At 45.6% G+C, this 19,921-nt stretch overlaps 1 protein-coding gene across 14 annotated transcripts in view; it reads right to left on the bottom strand.

Annotated features, from left to right (window-relative positions):
• Positions 1 to 19,719, bottom strand: part of magi2a (membrane associated guanylate kinase, WW and PDZ domain containing 2a) — a 158,731-nt gene extending 139,012 nt beyond the window's left edge. For all 14 annotated transcript variants that reach the window (XR_013773012.1, XR_013773013.1, XM_079294518.1 and 11 more), the window contains exon 1: positions 19,343 to 19,719. Coding sequence is in view for 12 of the 14 variants with exons in the window: in XM_079294518.1 (XP_079150644.1) it covers positions 19,343 to 19,643 (301 nt within the window). In the remaining 2 variants the exon portion in view is untranslated. The remainder of the gene's footprint in view (positions 1 to 19,342) is intronic.
• Positions 19,720 to 19,921: the final 202 nt, after the last annotated feature.

Here is a 19,921-nt window from a genome sequence, read left to right as displayed (position 1 = left end):
CTGCATGCTGTATGCATGAGGCGGAGAGGGAGACATTATACATGTAGATTCAGACGCCTCGGGGGGTCTCGGGGGAGCGCACAGCAAATATTGAAGTGTTTGGTTTGCGACAAAACATTACCACTGAAAGCACAGTTATTTAACAGATATGTGTGTGTGTGTGTGTGTGTGTGTGTGTGTGTGTGTGTGTGTGTGTGTGTGTGTGTGTGTGTGTGTGTGTGTCACAGCATGCAACGCACCAGATGATTCTGTGAATACAGATTGTTTGTAAAGGCAGATTTTTCATTATTTCTTGTCCCGTGTGTTTTTCCCTCCAAGACACACGAAAAGCTTCAGACTGTTTTTGTAAGATAATACATTTCTTTTGGATTCAAACGGGGATGCGTGCAGACTTTTAAGTACAGCCAGCGCAAACAGCATCACCGAGGACGTCGTCGGGATTCTGATTCTACGACGACGAGAACGATTGTATTCACAGCTCCAATAAGAGAAGTAAATAAATAAACAACAGGTCTCTTTTCATGCAGCAGAAGCAGACGGATGAATGAGTGAAAGTCACTCCCAGCATATGTTTTCTCGTCAGCAAAGGGAGAGAGGATGAAATATCGCCGAGAAGGGAGATCTGCGTTTTAGAGGAAGCAAAGGAGGTGTCCAGTAATGTCAAGAGGGGGGTCAAGCCCAGTTATGGTCCCCAGGTCTGCCATGAGAATCCCCGGAGTGAACGTCAGCGAGTGGGCGGGTGTGAGCTTGCATAATCGGCACGGCGTATGCGTGCGTGTGTGTGTTGTCTGTTTCTGCAGCACTTTAAAAAAAAAGCAGAGTCTACCAGGGAGTTAAAACGATTTTCCGTGCTGTGACGTGGGCCAGGAGCAGTTGTCTAATGGTGCCAGCTGCTTGGCGAGTCAGCAAACATTTCTGCAGATGCTAAACCTCCGAGTGGTGTCCATAGGTTACAATACATGACTTCCAATAGAGTTTTCACAAAACTCGATGCTCTTCTGAGAAACGTCCGCCGGCCTGCCTCCCCGTGTGTCGGATGGAATTTGGAATGCGCTGCTTTATCCAAATCAGATCTGCTGACAGCAGCACCTCCACTTGAATTGTATTCAAACCCAAATTTCAGGTTGCAAAGGCCCGAGTGCATGAACACGTCGCCGTCCAGCTCCCATCTGTGAAAGTGAAACCGGAGTGGTTTGAATAACAAAAAAAAGGCAGAAAGCTCATTTAACATTCCTGGGATAAATAATCGAGGTAAAAACAAGACTCCACTGAAGGACTGTACTTAGTGCATAGCAGGTATACTATTTACCACATTCAGCATCCTAGTTTAGCGTGTTAGCACGCTAACATTTGGCAATTAGACGGTCATTGCCTCTCCGAGAGCTACGCTGCTAGCCCGGCTGTAAAAGAAAACTCCTTGTGGATTTAAAGCTCAAATAAAGCCGCATCATCAGCCTTAATGGAGAGAAGCGGCTGCAACAGCGAAGAGCATCTCGTCCTCCCTAATTGAGGCCCCGAAGAGTTGCTCTATTTGCATACCTGTCATATTAACGGTAATGGAGGCAGGTTTAAGGGCAATTTCACACAGGAAAACCTGCAGGAATCAGCAGAACTCCAGATTGCTTTTTTATTTTCTTTCCTGTAGTTTCACACTTTACAAACCCTCCACAGAAACGCCTATTAATGGAACCACATTGTGACAGATTGCCTTCATCCCACTGTGAAGTATATTCATGTTGACGGGAACAGTCGCTTCTGTTCGGAGATGAAAACATCTAATCTGAAGGCCACGGCCCTTTGTGTCACTGACTGATTTAATGAGCACGGAAATAATGACGAGAACGAGAACAGCGGGTTCGATCGTCGACAACAAAACCCAGGACGGAATTTAGAAGATGCATTGAAGTGTATGTGGACATGTGCTCATGCAGTGTTACACAGCTGTATACTGATAAAAAGGTTGCGTACTAAGCAGCTCTGAAGGGAAGTTAAAAGTATTTTTTCTTCCCCATGGCAGCAGCATTCTGCATGCTCCTCCTTAGGAAAGCCTCCTGATTGACGAGAAGGCCGTCACACTCGGTCCTTCGTCAAAACAACAAAACAAACCTCCCTGCTCGCACACATTTCTGTCCTCGCAGCTGAAACCCGGAGAGCGTCTCATTGTTTCTCCCCCGAGTGAGAGCGGGAGATAGGGAGGTCACGGCACCGGCGATAGGGCGGGTGAGCACATTTTTGTTTTCGACACGGTCGCTCCCAGGACGCCGATTGCTCGGCCTCGATCAACGCAATCGCTGCTGAAAGTTTCGGAGCTTTGAGACGACGGGCACAAAGTCAACGATAGAACGGTGTAAAAGAAAGTCTACAAAAGAGGGGCGACGATGAATAAGGTGATTGTTTTGTCGCTCACGGTTTATCTCAACCGCTGAGCACTTATTAATGACTTTACGGCCTGTGGTCGTCTCTTGTGGCACTGGTGATTAATCTGCCCATCTGGGGGGGGGGGGGGGGGGGGGAGACTAGAGAGCCAATGGATCATTCTTGGGTTCCAGGGCTTCTCGCTGCTTTGTTGCCGAGGCCATCTGGGGCAGAAGAGAGCCAATCAGTCACAGGCCAGCCGCGAGCTTGATCCCATGTGGCCACCTGATCACCCGTCAGCACCCGGACTGGAATCAGAATAACTTTAGTCACCACGCCAGATAAACGCCCATCTGTCCTCCTGTTAGTTTAAGAGGACTGATGAACAATGAGCAGGGATCGCTGTGGAAAGCTAAGACCTGCAGTCAGGACTGAATGGATGTAGCTGATAGCAGAAACACTGCCTTCTAGAATCACAGAGATAGCAATGGACAAACAATCCACCAGTGGTACTTTCATAGTTATGTGTAGAATACGCTGATATCCAAGGTGCTACACATACGGGCAGGTAGACGGGTAGGGAGACGGGTAGGGAGACGGGTAGGTAGACCATGATGTCACCATGAAATATTTGGATGGGGTTATTATTAATAAAGTCCTACAGCAGCCACAGAAGCCAGACTTTTTTCCTTTTTTCCAGATCACTTGATTTATTTATTGCTGTCGGGATGTAATGAACATTTCAGCATATGTAAAATAAATAAATGTGTTTGAAAACATCACCAACCCTTGCTTTAACTTGTGATTGAGTTAACCGACCATATCACAATAAAATAAATACACGCTGCTCATTCATCAATCAATTAAAGGTGAAAGACACCAATTATAGTATACACATGAAAGTCTGTTTAGAGGACTCGGGGAGTACGACATAATACACACAAAGCGACATATGAATTGTTGCGGTCAAGCTGCATTGTGGGTAATGTAGGCGCCAGGTTTTGATTGGTAAAAAGAGTGAGAAATAAAAACAGACAACGCTCTGTGAGGTGCTATGCTGCTACAAAGACACAACAAACAGGAGGACGACACTAAATGACCTGGAATTCAGGAAAAATATGAACTTCATGCACATTTCTTACAGTCCCCGCTGATAGAACAATGCCATTTGAAATGTATGGAACAAAAAACTGCCCTCTTTCCCAATCAGAGCTGAAACCGGTGGTCAGCAGAAACTTGCCCAAACGTTACCGATCGCATGAGAGGAGTGAGTCAGACCTCCTCTTTGTATCCGGAGGTAAATAACCAGACACTTGGCTGCCATTAAAGCATCAGACCTCACAGAGGCAAGTGACACTGTAATGTTCTGGGTCACGTTATTAATATGGAAGACACGACAATTACAAGAAAAAAGAAGGAAACTCATTCGATGTGCAATCTGTTATGACTCATTAAATCTCAACAATCTGTTTAAAAATGACTCATTACATCCTGGCTCACAGACCTGATTTCAGAGATTCATTACTGGAAGACTTCAGACACGAGGCGGCAAGAAGGAGAGGAGAGCTGCAGTAGAAAGCAGAAACAAGACTTTTGCTTCTTTCTGTTCAAAGATGCTGCGGAGCGACTGGCGTTTAACCTCGAGACATCAGAGCCGCGGGCACTTGTGACACGGCTGCCGTCTTGTTAATTCTTCTCAGCCCTAATCTTTGGGAAGAGGAGGGAAACAATATACTGCCCGAGCGCTTCCCGCTACAGCTTAGATGAGGTTGCACATCTGTCATAAGCGCTTACTTTCCTTTTGTTTCAGCTGCGTTATTCACATTCCAGTGGCTGCGACTCCCTTTGACTCGTGAGAGGGAGGGGGGGGGGGGGGGGAGGGGCTCCGGCTGAGGTGTCAAAGCAGCGGTTCCCCAATCAGAGCTAAGCTAACTACCGCATCACAAACTAATGAGCTTCACCAGGGCCACGTCACAGTTTCTCCTGTTGTGGAAGGTTTATCTGGCAAATATCTGGCAACACAGATATCTGACAGTTCCGTGTTGAAGCCCAGCCCAAAGACCATGAATGAATGTGTTCGGCGGGTCAACATCCGCTGCTGTAAACACTTTACTACAGTTCTTGAATGAAGAGTTTTATGAGCGTAAAGCGGCCGTTTTCCCCGGCCTGTGGTTTGCAGCAGTGTGAAGCTCCGAAAACTCACGTGACGACGCTAAAATCTCGTCTTCCCTCACAGCCTCAAGACTGGAAATCTCAACACGCCTCGGGCCGAGCTGCCGTGATTATTCGGTGGAAACGGCTTTCCACAACTAGTAGAAATGCCTCCAGGCGGCACAGTGGCTGCGCCGGAATGTCTCGGACAGAGATGTTTAGGGAACTGTGTATATCTGTTTGACCTCATTAGTACCGCGGGCCAGAGCTGTGGAGTCCATGTGCCAAGTCTGTACTCTCCCCCCGCTGCTCTACACACATCCCTGCGAGGAAGCGGGTTCGCTCGAATGAATTCAGGGGAGGCTGCGGATGAGAGCGGCGGAGAGAGAAAGAGCGTTTGTGTTTATTTGCACACGATTAACTTACACTGTTGGCATGTTGATAAGCGCACCACAGTTGTAAGATGATCGGATTTGGGTGTCGGGAGCCGGAGAATGAGAGAGTTGGTACTAAGTAACGCACACACAGCAACCTTGGCATACTAATAACCTGTTGAAAAATGAAAAGACCGACTGTGACGGTGTCACTTGCTCAGGCAGCGCATGCACACACAGAGAGTGTGCAAATTGTTTTTCTATTTCCTTGAATGCAAAATCCCAAAGGTAGGGGCAAAAATCCTCTTGCTCTTTGTGCATGCGGACCCGCACACATGCGGTGAACGCACCACATCTCCCTCACAAACCAGCCGGAACGGTGCGCGGAGCGAAGGCGACAGCTGTGATGTGCGACGACAACAGGCCGAGACTCATCCTCCTCCGGCGCTGGTGAATAGGCATTCGGTGGAGAGCGTTTAGAAATGTCTCAATGCCTTTTCTGCACGGACGGCCATCGTGCGACTTCACCGGAGAAGGCACATCCAGTGTGCACCGGTCAGGTAAATACAGGGAGACGCACCAGAGGAGGCCAAATTGGTTCCGACAATCCAGAGGAAGTCGTGGAAGGCCAAGCAACACCGCATTGTTGGCCACGCCTCATATGTTACCGTCTGTGAACATTTATTGTGTCTTTGAAAGAGACACAGTGTCATTGATGATGCCGACTCACCCGGCACCAAAACGTAATGGCTGTAAATGACATGGAGCCGCATCAAAGGCCTCCACTGCAATATTGTGTCCAGGCTGAATAGGGAGCTGTTTCATCGTAAAGTGGTGCGGAGCTGCGAGCAACTGCAGCACAGAATTATACTCGATTGCGACAGCCGTCGGCTGGAGTTCTGGTGTGTGGATGTGAGCTCAGTAATGCGCCACTGAGTGGATCTATTTAATGCTCTCCTCTGGCTGCAGGCCTCGGGGCCACTTCACAGCGAACAACGGGTCCTAATTTGACCCTGAGATCCAATTACGTTTCTGGCAATCAACCAGAGTTGCAGCCTCGCTGCTACAAACTGCAGGACAAACCGAGCAGATAAGCAGGAACGGGGGATTGCGATCCGAAGCTCGATGCCTTCCTCGATCCTTTGTGGTTTCGGCTTTTTAAAAATCAATCCAACGAGCAAAAAAAAATACTTATTTTTTGACAATAGGCGTCCAATTCATCCATCCATTATAAGAAGACAATGGCCAGTCAAGTCAGTAATCCCCAAAAAATCATGACATCCATGTGTTCGCTCGGACCATCTTTCACACACTTTTTACACGGACGATATAAATGTTTCATATACTGCCACACTGGCACAGAAATAGCTACAGGGTTCACTTTTTACTCGTATTTAACTGGGGCCGGACACAAATTGTATAAATACCAACTGGGCTAAGGAGGAAATTGTCTCGTATGGCGATTCTACATTGTGTAGGTGGAGCAAGTGGTACAGTGTGACCAAATCACAGTGGGTTTCCTGTCCATACATCCCATCCACGAGGTGCCAATGGACCCATTCTTCCTCATGCAGATGTGAAAACTACTCTGCCGGCTCTGCTCTTATTTAGCCGAGCATCTTTTCAGCGGCGGTAAAGCCGCGGCTGGCACCGCACTCCCATTAGGGACCAACTCGGCGCCAAGGCTTTAAAAAACACCATGCAACTCCTCTGCATGAGGTCTGGCTGTTGCCGGGTACCGGATGATGACACCCGCCACACCCGCTGGCACAGGAAGAGAGGCGAGAAGCGACACCAGAGAAGGTGGGAGAGCCACGGAGGGAGTAGATGTGGCGAAGCGAGCAGGAGCGCCGGACGGGAAGCTCAGCGACGCGGCCCTCGCTTTCCTCGACTCATCACAATCACAATGTGTGCTTTCAAGTTGGAATAATGGAGAGCCATCACTCGTCACGATGGCTAGAAGTACGGCCAGGCTAAACCCATACGGTCTGAACCGGGGGGGGGGTTCATGTCATAGTCACTCTGTGGATTGAAGGAGCGGCTAACGGAGGCATTCTGTGCCGCTGGACAGCAGCCAGAGGCTACTGGACATTTTAACGAGCTCAGAGAAACCAGCGTTAGACTCCACCACAGCAGTCAGAGTTCACTTCTTGAGAAAAGCAAACACGGTTAGGTGCACCGTTGAGGAGGTAAAAAAGAACACGGTTTGACCCAAGTGACCCAAGAATATGAAATGAATTGAGCGCACTGAGATTGTGAACAAAAGGCTCGTTAAATAAAGAGGAGACAATGCAAGACGCTTCTCATTCAGAGCTTGAGCTGCAGTTGCTCCTGTGGTCGTCGCACAAAGTCATTTTTAACCACGTGCGCGAGCGCAGTGAGTGTTGGGTTCGATTAATTCCCGGCGAGCAACAGGAGAGTTGTAAACTGTGACCTTTCCATGTAGTTTCACAAAATAAAAAGATCGAAAAGGCACAAATCCCATATTTATGCCGGAGGAGAGCGAGGGGAGAACAGGAGGAGGATAATTGTGCCTTCAATTTTCTTTCCATTCTCCTCATTTCATTTAAGTCCGAAGGAAAGTATCAGAAGGGAGAGCAGAATGAGAGGACGGGGGAGCTTGAGAAAGAGATCGGCAGAGTGAAAACAGTAGGAGTGAAGGGAGGGTGAAACCAGGGCGGTTCTTTCGTTAATTGTCGGAGGAAGTCGGACAACACTTGACCTGCCGTCCCACTTCTTAAAGGATGGTGCATGGGGGCAGCAGGGAGAGGGGTCACGCACTCCCTTGACCTCGGTCTAATTACTGCATACCGTGTGGTGGGCGACAGCAAACCTGCACAGACTCATGGGAGAGATGAGGACGGTGCGATGCCAGACGGCCGCCTCTCGTACCTCCCTGTGGTTCAGAAGCAACACAGCAGGGCTCTGCTGCCCGAGGGCGTTGAGAAACGTGTGTGTGTGTTACATCTGCAGCGCTCTTTATCACTGGCTCTAAATGTATAAAACATAGAGATGTGAGTTTTTCCAAACTCAACGGATTTCAGGACAGAGCGCTGCTCTGGCAGTAGCCCGGAGCGGGATGAGTTTTCAATCAACAGTCGGGTCTGAGTTTTGGCTTTCTACTACAAACGGCGAGCTCGGAACGTCTGACTCAACTGCGCTGGGAGGATGAAGTCGAAGAGGGCATATTTTGGACAACATCCTGTATTTTTACTTTAAATCAATGTTTAAAGAAACCCAAGCACAGGGGAGAGAAATAACAGCCAAGAGCTTGATAACATGGGTTATTTAGAAGAGAGCGCGGCCACAGAGCAGTGTGGCCGACTGCCCAAAGATGCTTCTGCGTTTCACTCTGGCAGCAGGACAAACAAGACCGACATCCAACACAAAAGATTGATTTTAACCTCCGCAAACGTTAACCTTTGAGCTGCAAAAAAAGAAAAGAAAAGTCCAACTGAAGGGCAAACAACTGGTTTCACATGTGCCATTGTTCACTTCATCAATCAGTGTAGTACAGGCTTTAATCCACCTTTAGTATTCAACACTACATGATGTTACATTTAGAAGAACAGTAAATGTCTTCATTGGAGTGACAGCGGACAACAATATTTTGTATCGAATATGCACAGCGATCACACATTAACCTTGCTTCCACGCTGCAGCCTCTTGAGCGCGTATGCTGTCATTACAATCAGAAGGTGAGTCAGTGACAATAGATCTCTTTCTTCCTCCTTTCGCCGGCTTGATACCGCGGCAATCGCACCACATTAATCCTTCACGTCGTCATCCTTGACGCAGCAGCGACCCGCAACACTCGGAGTTGTAAATGTGTCGTTTCAGTCGCGACGCAGAGAGCGCAGAGCGAGTGGGTAAAGATTGAGATTTAGACTGGAGGGTCTGACTGCGTGACACATTTGAAAGATTAGGAGTCCAACTGCTTTGCCAACAAAACAAAAAAAACATCCGAGTCTGTGCCAAGTTTCAAAGCACTCTCTTCCTTTGCGTTAAAAACTGAAAGTAGCAGATCGTTGTCCATCTCAAGTATACTAACAGTCATATTCAGATGAACTCTCCCATCGTCGAAATTATGAGATAGAAAGTCGGAGTTATGAGATAGAAAGTCGAAGTTATGAGATAGAAAGTCATAACTATGATAGAAGGTCAAAATTATGAAATAGAAAGTCAAAGATGAGATACTTAAACACAGTCATAGAAGCAGCTCTTTGGCTGGTTACTGTACATTTGACATGTAAATGTATTGCGAGTACATTGAAGACTACTTTAAACGTGCCTTTAAAACACATGAAATACTTCATGTGTTTTGCAAACGCACCCTTGAAAGGATTTTAAGCTTTGAACAAAGTTATTGTAATAACTTGTGTTTGATATTTTCTTTAATAGTTTGATCTTTGATAGAGGAATGTGGGTTTCTTAACCCTCAATTAAAAGGATTTAAGTTACAACAGAAATGTGCTCAAATATATTTGTATGTACAATATTTTAACACTTGAATAAACAATAATCAAATGCAGAGAGTTATTTAACAATATGTTACGAGTAGTTACATTTACAACCGGCCCTTTGTGGGCGACCATGATGCTGATGTGGCCCGGAGTGAAAATGAGTTTGAGACCCCTGCTTTAAAGGATACATTTTAAGAAGCATATGGAGTCAAACTGTAGTCGCTTTTCTCTTAGATGCATAATATACTATATTTACATTTCTTATTCCTTTGAGGATCAGTTGAGGGTTTTATCAGATTAAAGCAAACTCTGCTTTTAATTTTCTTCTCTTGTGATGTGATCAGAAGTTGTACTTCAGCATCCCGAGCTGCACTAAATCATTTTAGTTTTTTTAATGACAGAAGCAAGAAAAGTGACAACTTAATCGCTAACTTTTTTGTGGCGCAGGGAAACATTACATATATATTTTAAACAATGGAGGTTTTCATTGTTTTCATCACGTAAACGTATGCCTCGTCTTTCAAACAGAAAATCTCATTAGTGAAAGAGCTTTTCATTTTAGAAGAAACTTCTCATCTGAATAAAACAATGACCGAATTTGTTGGAGCGAAATCTTACGGAACTTGAAATCATGCACATCTGACACAAAGAACAGGTTTGAGTAAAAAAACTAAAATGTGGCGAAGGAAGCTGATCCAAAGATGTGTCCTTCAACTGACGGACCGAGACACCGCGCAGAAAACAGCACTGCTGTGGTTGTCAATCCGATTAAAACCAGAACAGAGTGCATCCATTGAGCTTCAGGTGCCTCATCGTTAGCGTATATAGACTGTTACAACACAGAGACGGTGGCAGGTTTTATTGACTAGTCATGCTAATAACGCGTCTCGTGGTTTCTTGTGGATCTATAGCGCCCGGCGGTAAATCGATGTCTCATTGCAGACTCTTTATCTTGTCACAAACTGCTGCTCTGCCACTTCTGGACTGCAGTCGTTGCTTGTAACGCTGCAGTCGGATCAATAAATCAGGCTAATGGTGTGTTTTTTGTGCGGTGGTGCTTTCTGTACGGCGTATGTACTGTACGGCATCCACGTCTGACGGCTCCGGTTTATGTATTTATCGCACGATCGATCAATAACACATCGTTTTCTACAAGCGCTTGACCCCAACAGGTCAGATTCTGTAGCTGAAGTTTGTTTTACTGCACCGTTTAAAAAGGAAAAGGTTCAACATGGTGGGAAATGCGCTTTTTCATCTTCTTGGCGAGAGTTAGATGAGGAGCTCGATGCCACTGTCCGGTCTGTGCACTGAATATAGTTATTGCTACAACGCAGTTAGCCTAGCTTAGCATGAAGACTGGAAACAGGGGGAAGCAAAGAGAATTGCTGAGCTAGGCTAGCAGTTTCTCCCTGTTTCAGGTCCTTATGCTAAGCTAAGATAACCACCTCTTGGCTAGCGTTAACGTTAGCACGGCTGGATAACTTCCATCGTAGTTTACTGGTCAAGAGTGAGCATATCATGAGCTAAGTGAATTACTACTTTAGCAAAATCCCCATTCAGGACACATCCGCTTCTCCATACAACATAAATAACAGTTCACATTTGTTCTAATAAAACTGTACATAACACGAAAGGATACAGCGACACAAGGACAACGCTGCTCTCCATAGCACTCTAATGATCAGCTGGTGAAGATGCAGACTTTTCGCCCGTGTCCACATCAGGATATCTTAAATGCATATTTTGGGCACTTTTTTTGAGGGTGTCTCATTTCCATAGCAATCGGCATGGCACCATTAAAAAAAGAGCTTTCATCCAACTCACGTAGTTCATGTTAATTACAGCAGCTCGCTTACCAAAAGGTCAATTCCCAATGCCGCTGTGATTCCATATTGGAACGAAAGTCTGACTTACGAACTACGATGCGCTGGCCATTTCAGCAGTATGTTTTGTCAATCTTTTGTTGGCCATTGTCCACCATTTGTAGAACCGATTAGCCTTAAAACAAAGAAGAAAAAAATCCATCTTCCTCCAAACCTAATCCACTCACACACACACACACACACTCACTCATCCATGTCGAGTAAAGAGACAAAACTGTTTGATCCTTGCCAAGAGACGAGCAGAGGAAGACAGACCAACCACAGCGCTCTCAGAGAGGCTTTAATCGCTCCGTATTGATTGGTCCCTTTTTCGGCGAATCGGCAACAACTAGTGTGTGGGCCGAGGACTTGGTTTAATATTCCCTTCTCTCTGTTAGCAGGTCAGCCAATTTCACCCTCTCCAATGCCTTTCCTCCAAAATATCCCATTTAGATTTCATTTATATTCGTACCACTGGCAGTTGGAGGGTGTAGGAATATTAACTTTTCCCGACATGAAATCTTACAATATCTCCCTCGACAAAATCACAGGGTATCCAGGGGAGGTGCAGCTATCAAATTTTGCAGATTTCACAACAGCAATCCATAACCACTTAATGATTCATCACAGCTTCTCGACCCCGATGTTCACTCGGGCTTCATCATCTGCCTACAGGGCTGCTGGCTCAGCAGTTTGCCTCTTTGTGGCTTTGATTGGGGGGGGTTTTTTTGGTGAAGAGGAGGCCCCGAAGGAGGCTCCAGAGAAGACTGCTCCACGTGCAGGAAAAATAAAACTCGACTCAAGATGTCAACACTGATTTGTAGGGCAACGACGGGAGGCAACGTCTTCGGGACAAAGGAGGTGTCAATGAGACATGACGTTTGGCGAGAAATGACACATCCCTGGTGTCACTCGATGTAAAACTGTGTTTATATACAGTACGCTGCAGATAAATCACCTCAAAACACTATGCATACACAGTGACAGCTTAGGTGTCAATGTCAGTGACAAAAAAAGCTAAACAGATGAGTCCTACACTGGATTTATCTTTATAATTCACACCCTCACACCACAAAAACGGTCTTAATTGTTGCATTGCTAAAATCATCCATCAATCACGAAGCCATGCGAGCTCGCTCTCCTCCATTCGCATCTGCACAGGTAAACACACACCCTCCTGCTTACAGTGAAACCGGTGGCCGGCATGTGGATATTAGTGGTGTAGCGTGGGCGTGTTCGGTGTGCGGGGTACTCGGCGTCCTTGTAAACATGAATGAGCAGTTTAATCCTCACTTCATTTAGCGCATCAACAACGCCAGAATCACGAGTTCAAAGTGACTGTGAGTGGAATATGGTGGAGCCATCTGGAGGGATGTTTACATGAATAAGAAAATATCACACCCGTTTATAATCACAAGATCGGCCCAGTGCTGAAAGAATTAGCCAGTTGACTGATAACTAGGGCTGTCCTCTGGAAGTCCAATCATCTGTAGGCCCCTCAGTCCTGTTTTATTTTTAAAGAGGCTAAATCGATGAAGATTAGCAGATGCATGAAGGACACAGATGCGAGGATTGGAAGAAGACAGCACAAAAGGAACACTATTTGTACACACCGCCTGCCATTCATCTATAATTCATTGTGCTGAAAAAGGTAAAGGGTTGCTCTCTATTCTCAGACACCGTTCACTTATCGAGCCAAGATAACGGAGAAGGTCAGGAAGATTTCGTCCGCAGGTTTTAAACCGTTCAAAGAGAAAAATAACGCTTTCTTTTTCAATAAAGAGACGGATCCACTGATAATCAGGTAATGTTGATCCACAGAGGCACAAATACACTGAAACTAGCGAAGTTTGACTTCCACACTACCACAAACGAACAGTGTCCACCAACACAAGTTTGCAGCCTTCCTGGTCACAGTCCTTGGAATACTTCCACGTGCCACAACAACAGATGGCTGATGTTGACAAGGAGGGAGAGACAGTTATGTGTATGTGTGTGTGTGTGTGTGTGTGTGTGTGTTATCGTCACCTGTCCCTGGAGGTGAGCCCTGTAGTCCGACTGTGTAATGGAGGCAACGACAACAGGCTCTCTCCACCAAACCTCTGTCAGGCATGATTGGACAGCATGTGGTAAGTGGTGCTAAGGCCCCAGAGACATGCTAACACACACACACACACACACACACAGTGAGACTGTCGCATTGTGTGCGTTACACTTGCTGGTGCAACTCAACGCTCTCAATGGGACCCTGACAAGAAGACAGCTGAGTCTGACTGCACTGAGAATCATTACCGGACGCCCCGCGCAACAATGTGCGTCTGACTCGACACAAACTTCCCGGGGATTGCCCCGCCCCATCTCTCAAAAGGCCAGTGACCAGTGCAGACTCATCACTCGCATCAGTCATGCCACTACTTGGACACGCGCCATTGACTTGATGGTATCACTACATACTGGTTTTCCCTCGAGCCGCGCTGGACAGCTAGCGCGGCGCTGTCTTGTGGATCGTGTCTTTGTTGTGTGGATTTTTATTTCATCTTTGGGTAAAAGAAGGCTGACCTCAGCTTCAGCTGACGGTGTTTAAATGACTCCATCCTACATATTCGCTCTAACACAGGGCTTCCATTCGGCTCGCAGCTCACAAGACTGTGACTCAACAACCGCATGAGCGGTTTTCGTTTAGGATGTCCCAAGAGGACCGGAGACATCGATGAGCTAATTAGGTCCGGACAGCACAGGGCTAGAAACAAGGACGTGCATGTCAAGATTTTTATGGATGAATACATATTTAATTACAACAAACAAGAGAGGACAATCCCCATGTCTGTAATCTGAATAAGAACACGTGTGATATCCAATTCTGCCTTACAGCACAGACCCGACATTCGTCAGCTTTTAATATAAAAGGGTAAACATGTACTGTACTTATACTACTGTAAAATGACAGTTACTTTTGGGGGATTGCTGTAACCTCACTGTTGTAGACTTGAAGCCAATTAATTCTAACTCTAACTAGGCAATCAGTGTAATACTGGTTAAGATATTTTAACTCGGGAACAAAGTGGAGGACCAACAGACCAACCGTCAGGGCCATCCCTAGCGCCCCGCTGTAATACAACCTTTTAGAGCTAAAGAGGTGCTGCCATCTCCGTGCTCAGGCTGCTGTAATGACTTACCCACTAATGCTAAGTGGGTACCCGGCAAGTACGCCGACTGCCTTCGGCTGACCTGGAACGGTCTGCCCTCACCTGTACCCAACACCACTCGGCGAGGCCCGATCAGCGTACAGTCCGCAGCCAGAGTGCAGCCGCTGTAAGAGCTTCTCACCGTGGTGGCAGTGAAACATGCAGCGACCGCCTCCATAGCCGGCTGCATTCATCCTTCAGTGGAGCTGAAATAGGAAGCTGAACTGGGGCATTTCAGTGTGTGTGAGCGAGAGAGGGAAAGGAGCAGGGAGTGATATAAAGCTGATTTATCTTGATGCGTTGGCAGCATTATTCATGAATTAGTTTCAATGTTTACTCTTCATGCAGATTATCTCAGGTAAGACTGAGTGGAGAGGGAATGGATTTGGAACCTTTGTGGTATACTTGCTTTTTTACCATTTTGCAGGAGGCATTGTTCGCCCGCATGCTTTGTGTGTACCTGGAGGATTAAAAAGTCTCCAGTAAGCAGCAGATATGGATTGAATCATCGCTTATTTTGTCCAGCGTAAACATGTTGGCAGCACTCGACGGGGTTAATATCGTGCAGCTTAACTGTGATGGAACTCTAGATCTTAAAGGAGCTCCAAGTTGATCGCTGTGCGTTTCAGTTGAAAGGTAATTTGTTCATTTTCAGAGCGCTCTCTCTTCTAGAGCCATGAGTTTGCCGTGTGTGACGACACGGTTCATTTAAAACGATAACTTCCTGCTGAACCTGCGTCACAATAAAAGCTTTTGATACGTGAATCGAATCAAGACTCATTAACTCACTGAAGCTTGTGACAAACTGATTATATTAGCAGTGGCACGAATAATAAGAATCACTGTAAACTTTTGTGTGTTTTTAGTGGATCAGTTTTAAATAATGCAGAAGAAGAAACAGCCACGACGTGCTGGATAGTCTCTGAATGTGCAGTTGCTCTTGGCCTGACGCGAGTATGCAGACTCCAATGTTGACCGGTTGACCCTCTGTTGCATTTCCCAGACTGTCAGTCTTTGACAGAGCAGCAGAAGCGACACGCTTTATTAGCTTGTCCAAAGCTCTCCGACATCGTTGTAGTCTGTTCCGAGCCTGGTGCTGACTTTAAATGCTCATCGTGCGCACACAAATCTGAAGTTTAAAACAAGTGTATCAGTGCTTTAAGAGGGTTCAAAATTCCGACATTGACCGTTACTGGCTTTAAATCTACAGGGGCCACATTAGCCATCAGTCCCATCCTTACATTACCCACAATGCACTGCTCTAATGAGAATTCACTGGGCCTCTGGGAATGTAATTGTGCCCTATGTTCTCTTTTATACCCATCAGTGTTTTGAGGAGATCCTAATTACGTCCTACAGGGCAGGCCTGATTGCTGTTGGCAATCTAATCGAATAGGCACAGACTTAATGAAACACCTAATAGTGTGTGTGTGTGTGTGTAGGTGTGTGTGTGTGTGTGTGTGTGTAAAATGGGATAGAGCCTCAGGATTTCAGACGCTGTGAAAAATGAAAGTCATATTAAAGTACGTAGTAAGTGATTAAATGCATAAACATGATTCATGATCACTGTAACAGAGAGGAAGTGAATCATGACGAGCAGGCCTTTTTCTTTTTTAATTACAGAGAAGATCGTAATGAAAGTTGGCAATTCAAACAAGGCACCTCAAGAGGGAAGGGACAGCACTTTTACAGTCGGGACATTGGCGCAGCAGCCTTGATGTATTGTTGAAAGTCCTCTGGAGAGGGAGCGTGCATTTAAACTGGTCAAGTGACCAGTTTAAATCAAAAGAGCGCTGTCCTGGGTGTTATTTCATCCTTTAATGATATATGTGTGCTTAGAAATGCAGAATGATTTTTTAAAGCACACCCAATACTGGATGATAACATTTTTCTGTTTACACTACGCTCTAGCAGTGACACCAACAACCTGTATTTGTCTAAATCTCAGTCATTTGTCCACCATAGCTGTGAAGCTGAGCGGGAGCACAATGGAGAAAACGATCTGCTGGTACGAGCAAAAGAAGTGATGTTTATTCAAAAGGAAGGGTGGTCATGTGAAGTGGTTGTTGTCTTTTTATCTTTATTACATCCCGGATCAAGCTGCACTTGGCGGACGGACAGAAGGACAGAAGCGATGGACTCTGTGTTGACAGCAATGATGCTCGGTCCTCAGACAAAGTCAAAGTTATTTCCTCCAAATGCAGTAAAGAAATGCACTGCTGTGTTTTTGTTGTCACGTTTTTCTTGTGAAGCATAAACGGACGAGGCTACAACTGCATTTCGTGCAATCCTGTGTTGCAGAATGACAATAAATTATCCCGTAAACCTTGAACCTCTTTGTGTGCAGCTGCTGGGATTTTAGGAGACGGATCAGTCAGTCTCATCACGCAAATGTGGAAGTGGCCAACGCTGGGCAACACCAACAGACAAACAGCCCCAGTACTTCGGACTCAAACTACTTATTTACATTTTCGCTTAATCTTTCAATTAAACTAAACGAACGTATTTATCGAATATATTTTCAGTCCAAAACTATTCTCAAAGTTAAGTTTAACAGTACGAACAGACCGGTTCCAGTGCTTTGTCTGGGATCAGACCCACCCGCTACCCGATAGCTCCCTGCTATGCTACACTCCTGCAGCTAAACGGAGTGTCAAGTGCTTCTACATCTCCCGGTCAACGAGAGCATCCGCTGTCATGTCGTGTGGAGCGTGATGGGGCATTTGAAATAAAGTGTTGAGAAGCACGTTGTGGCTCTAAAGCAAGCAAATCAATAAAATAAATCGATAAACAAATTACTTTTTATTGCACACACTTTAAAGAACCATAAGACGAGCATAAAGCAGACATTTAGCCTGGATGATTGTGATAATAATGCACTGTGCTCTTTGGCTTTCTCCTCAATAAGGAGCGCACTTAGACAGACTACAGGAGTTGAAATATCTGTTATTGAACACAGGGTACCCCCCCCCCATAATATTTACTTGTGAACATGTTTACTAATGTACATATCAACCTTTTTTTTTTTTAAACAACTTGACGGCGTCAACAACCAATCGAGCAAACACGAGCGGAGCAACGGGAAGATATCAATCACTTCAGAAACCACTGGAGGATATGAATATTTCATGGGGGGAAAAGTAACACATTAGTTTGATATAGGCTTGACTGCCTTTTGGAATAAATCCCCGGTGTGACGCTGAAACCACATCCACACCGTCTCACACACAGGCTAAGACTTTGATCCAAAGCCTCTTACGCGGGGGGGGGGATTTTTCACCCCAAAATCAGAGCCCACAGATCCTCCTCTTAACTCACAATGCAAGACAGCATCATTGGCAGCGAGGACCAAAGACACCGGCGACCACACCAGTGTGTCCGTGACATAAGAGCTTCACATCCAGGGGACAAAGGTTGACAAGTGTTGGATGGAGTTGGTGCTAGTTAGGGCGAATTCACGTGACTTGTGCTCTTTTATTTTCGTTCTTTTTAAAAAGGTGAGAGTCAACGTGGAGGTTCTGGCTGCTGCGTGCGATTCAAAAATGTCTCCCAACAACTACGGACAGCACAGTCTTGGCTTCATGTGCCCGAAAAGTGAAGCCACATCACTTTGCTTAAGCAATCCACTACACTTTCTGCTAAAAGAAAAATAAATATTCCTGAGGAGACTTCTGCTGTGTCCGTGACCTTATCCTACTCTATGGTAGTTTTCATTTCTTATGACGCCACTATAATGCTGAAATAGGGACTTGCTGTAATGTTTATCCAATATCCTCTCCAAATTCAATTTAGTCCACTTAATGGAGTGCAAATTGGATGATAAATATTGCATTGTTTAATGTCTGCTTTGTAAGTAAATATGTGATTCAAAGGTTAAACATATCGAGCGATTCTCTCTCCCTCAAGACAGAACTCAAAACTTCACACTAAAACTATCCCCAAAGCTTTCCGTCCACATACAGTATCACCGTTACCATTGTCGTTTGGTCACCATGCGTCAGAAAATAGTGAACGGTGTCCATAACCACTTTCCATTAATCAAGCATGTATTCAAACTGCTTGTTTTGACTGATCAACAGTCCCAAACCCCAAAAATATTCAGTTTACCGTCGTAGAAGATGAAGAAAATCTGCAACTGTCGACATTTTGTGGAGATGAAGCTAGAGAATTTATCACTGTTGCTTTAACAAAATGACATAAACGACGAATAAATCAATTCTAAATTATTACTGATTAACTTTCTGTTGATCAACTAACTGTTTCCATATACATGAATAATACAATATATACACAATAAAATATATGATTGTAAAATATGTGCTGAACTTATATTTGTGTGTGCATGTAAAGCAGACTTAGTTTGGGAGCGTTTCAAAGGAGTCTGATCAAAAGCAATCCATGATAATCGTATCCAACATCTAATCCAATGGTTTCTGTCAGTGGTTTAATACAGAGGATGTTAGATCTGCTGTAATATTGACCTGTGGTGGCTGCGTGGCATTTAGAAGTATTACAGTACAGCATCAGTGTGGTAATATATATATGTGTAATACCTGTATTACTTACATACTTGTGTGCAGGACTGGAGTGTGTATTTTCTGACTGCCCCAAATGTAACACACCCCCTAAAAAGCTCCACCACACAGGAACCAGAGCCGACCAGCACAACCAAAACACGCCGAAAACACCTCTTTACAACAACGACTGCTTAGAGAATACACATGTTTGGGGTGCAGAAGACTTTTAACAACACAAAAACACCATAAAAAGTACATTTTCTCCCCATGGTTTGATTTTAGCATCGAGCATTGGGGAGGCTATCCGTTTTTTGGGAGACAATAGCCCTGCTGTCAAAACACAAAAAGCGTGTCAAAAAGCAAACGGTTTTCAAAAATGTCCGAAAAACGAAATGCGGGAAAGTTGGTGTGAAGAAAAACTGAAAAAAGCCTCACCTTGTTTGACACACTTGAGTCGGACCGGGTCTTTGCTGTGTTTGACCACGGCGTGCACGTCCCTGGTGGTGAGCCCGGCCACCGGGGTGTCGTTGACTTCCAGCAGGAGTTCATCCTGGAAGAGTTTGCCGCTGTGGCACGCCGCTCCGTCCGGGAGAAGCGCGCCGATAACCGGGAACTGTCCGTTCTCCGCGCCGCCCTTCAACTCGAGCCCCAGCTCCCCCTCCTCATTCCTGCAAAGGACACTCTCGTGGACTTTGTTAGTCCAGTGGTTCTTCCTCTTCTTCAGGCTCTTGGACATGGCTCAAAATCACATGAGTGCGGCCGTGGAAGAACTTTTGACCGCTCCTTTGAAGTCCCCCCAGTGTCACCGCAACACTGTGTCCAGTTTTCAACGCCAAACGCCAATTGTATCCATGTCAGCGCGCGCGCACTCACACGCACAGCAGCTGGATCATCAGTCTGCCTTCGCGTTAACTGGGAGCTGCTCAACTTGTGACACCTTCACGTGATGTCTCAAAGATCGGTATTGACAGCTTCACTGTTCAAAAAGCGACCGAGTGAAGAAGTAAAAATAAT

The sequence above is a fragment of the Melanostigma gelatinosum genome (genome assembly GCF_949748355.1).
Source record: "Melanostigma gelatinosum genome assembly, chromosome: 22".
Classification (NCBI taxonomy): domain Eukaryota; kingdom Metazoa; phylum Chordata; class Actinopteri; order Perciformes; family Zoarcidae; genus Melanostigma; species Melanostigma gelatinosum.
This window is presented reverse-complemented; position numbering and strand designations above follow the sequence as displayed.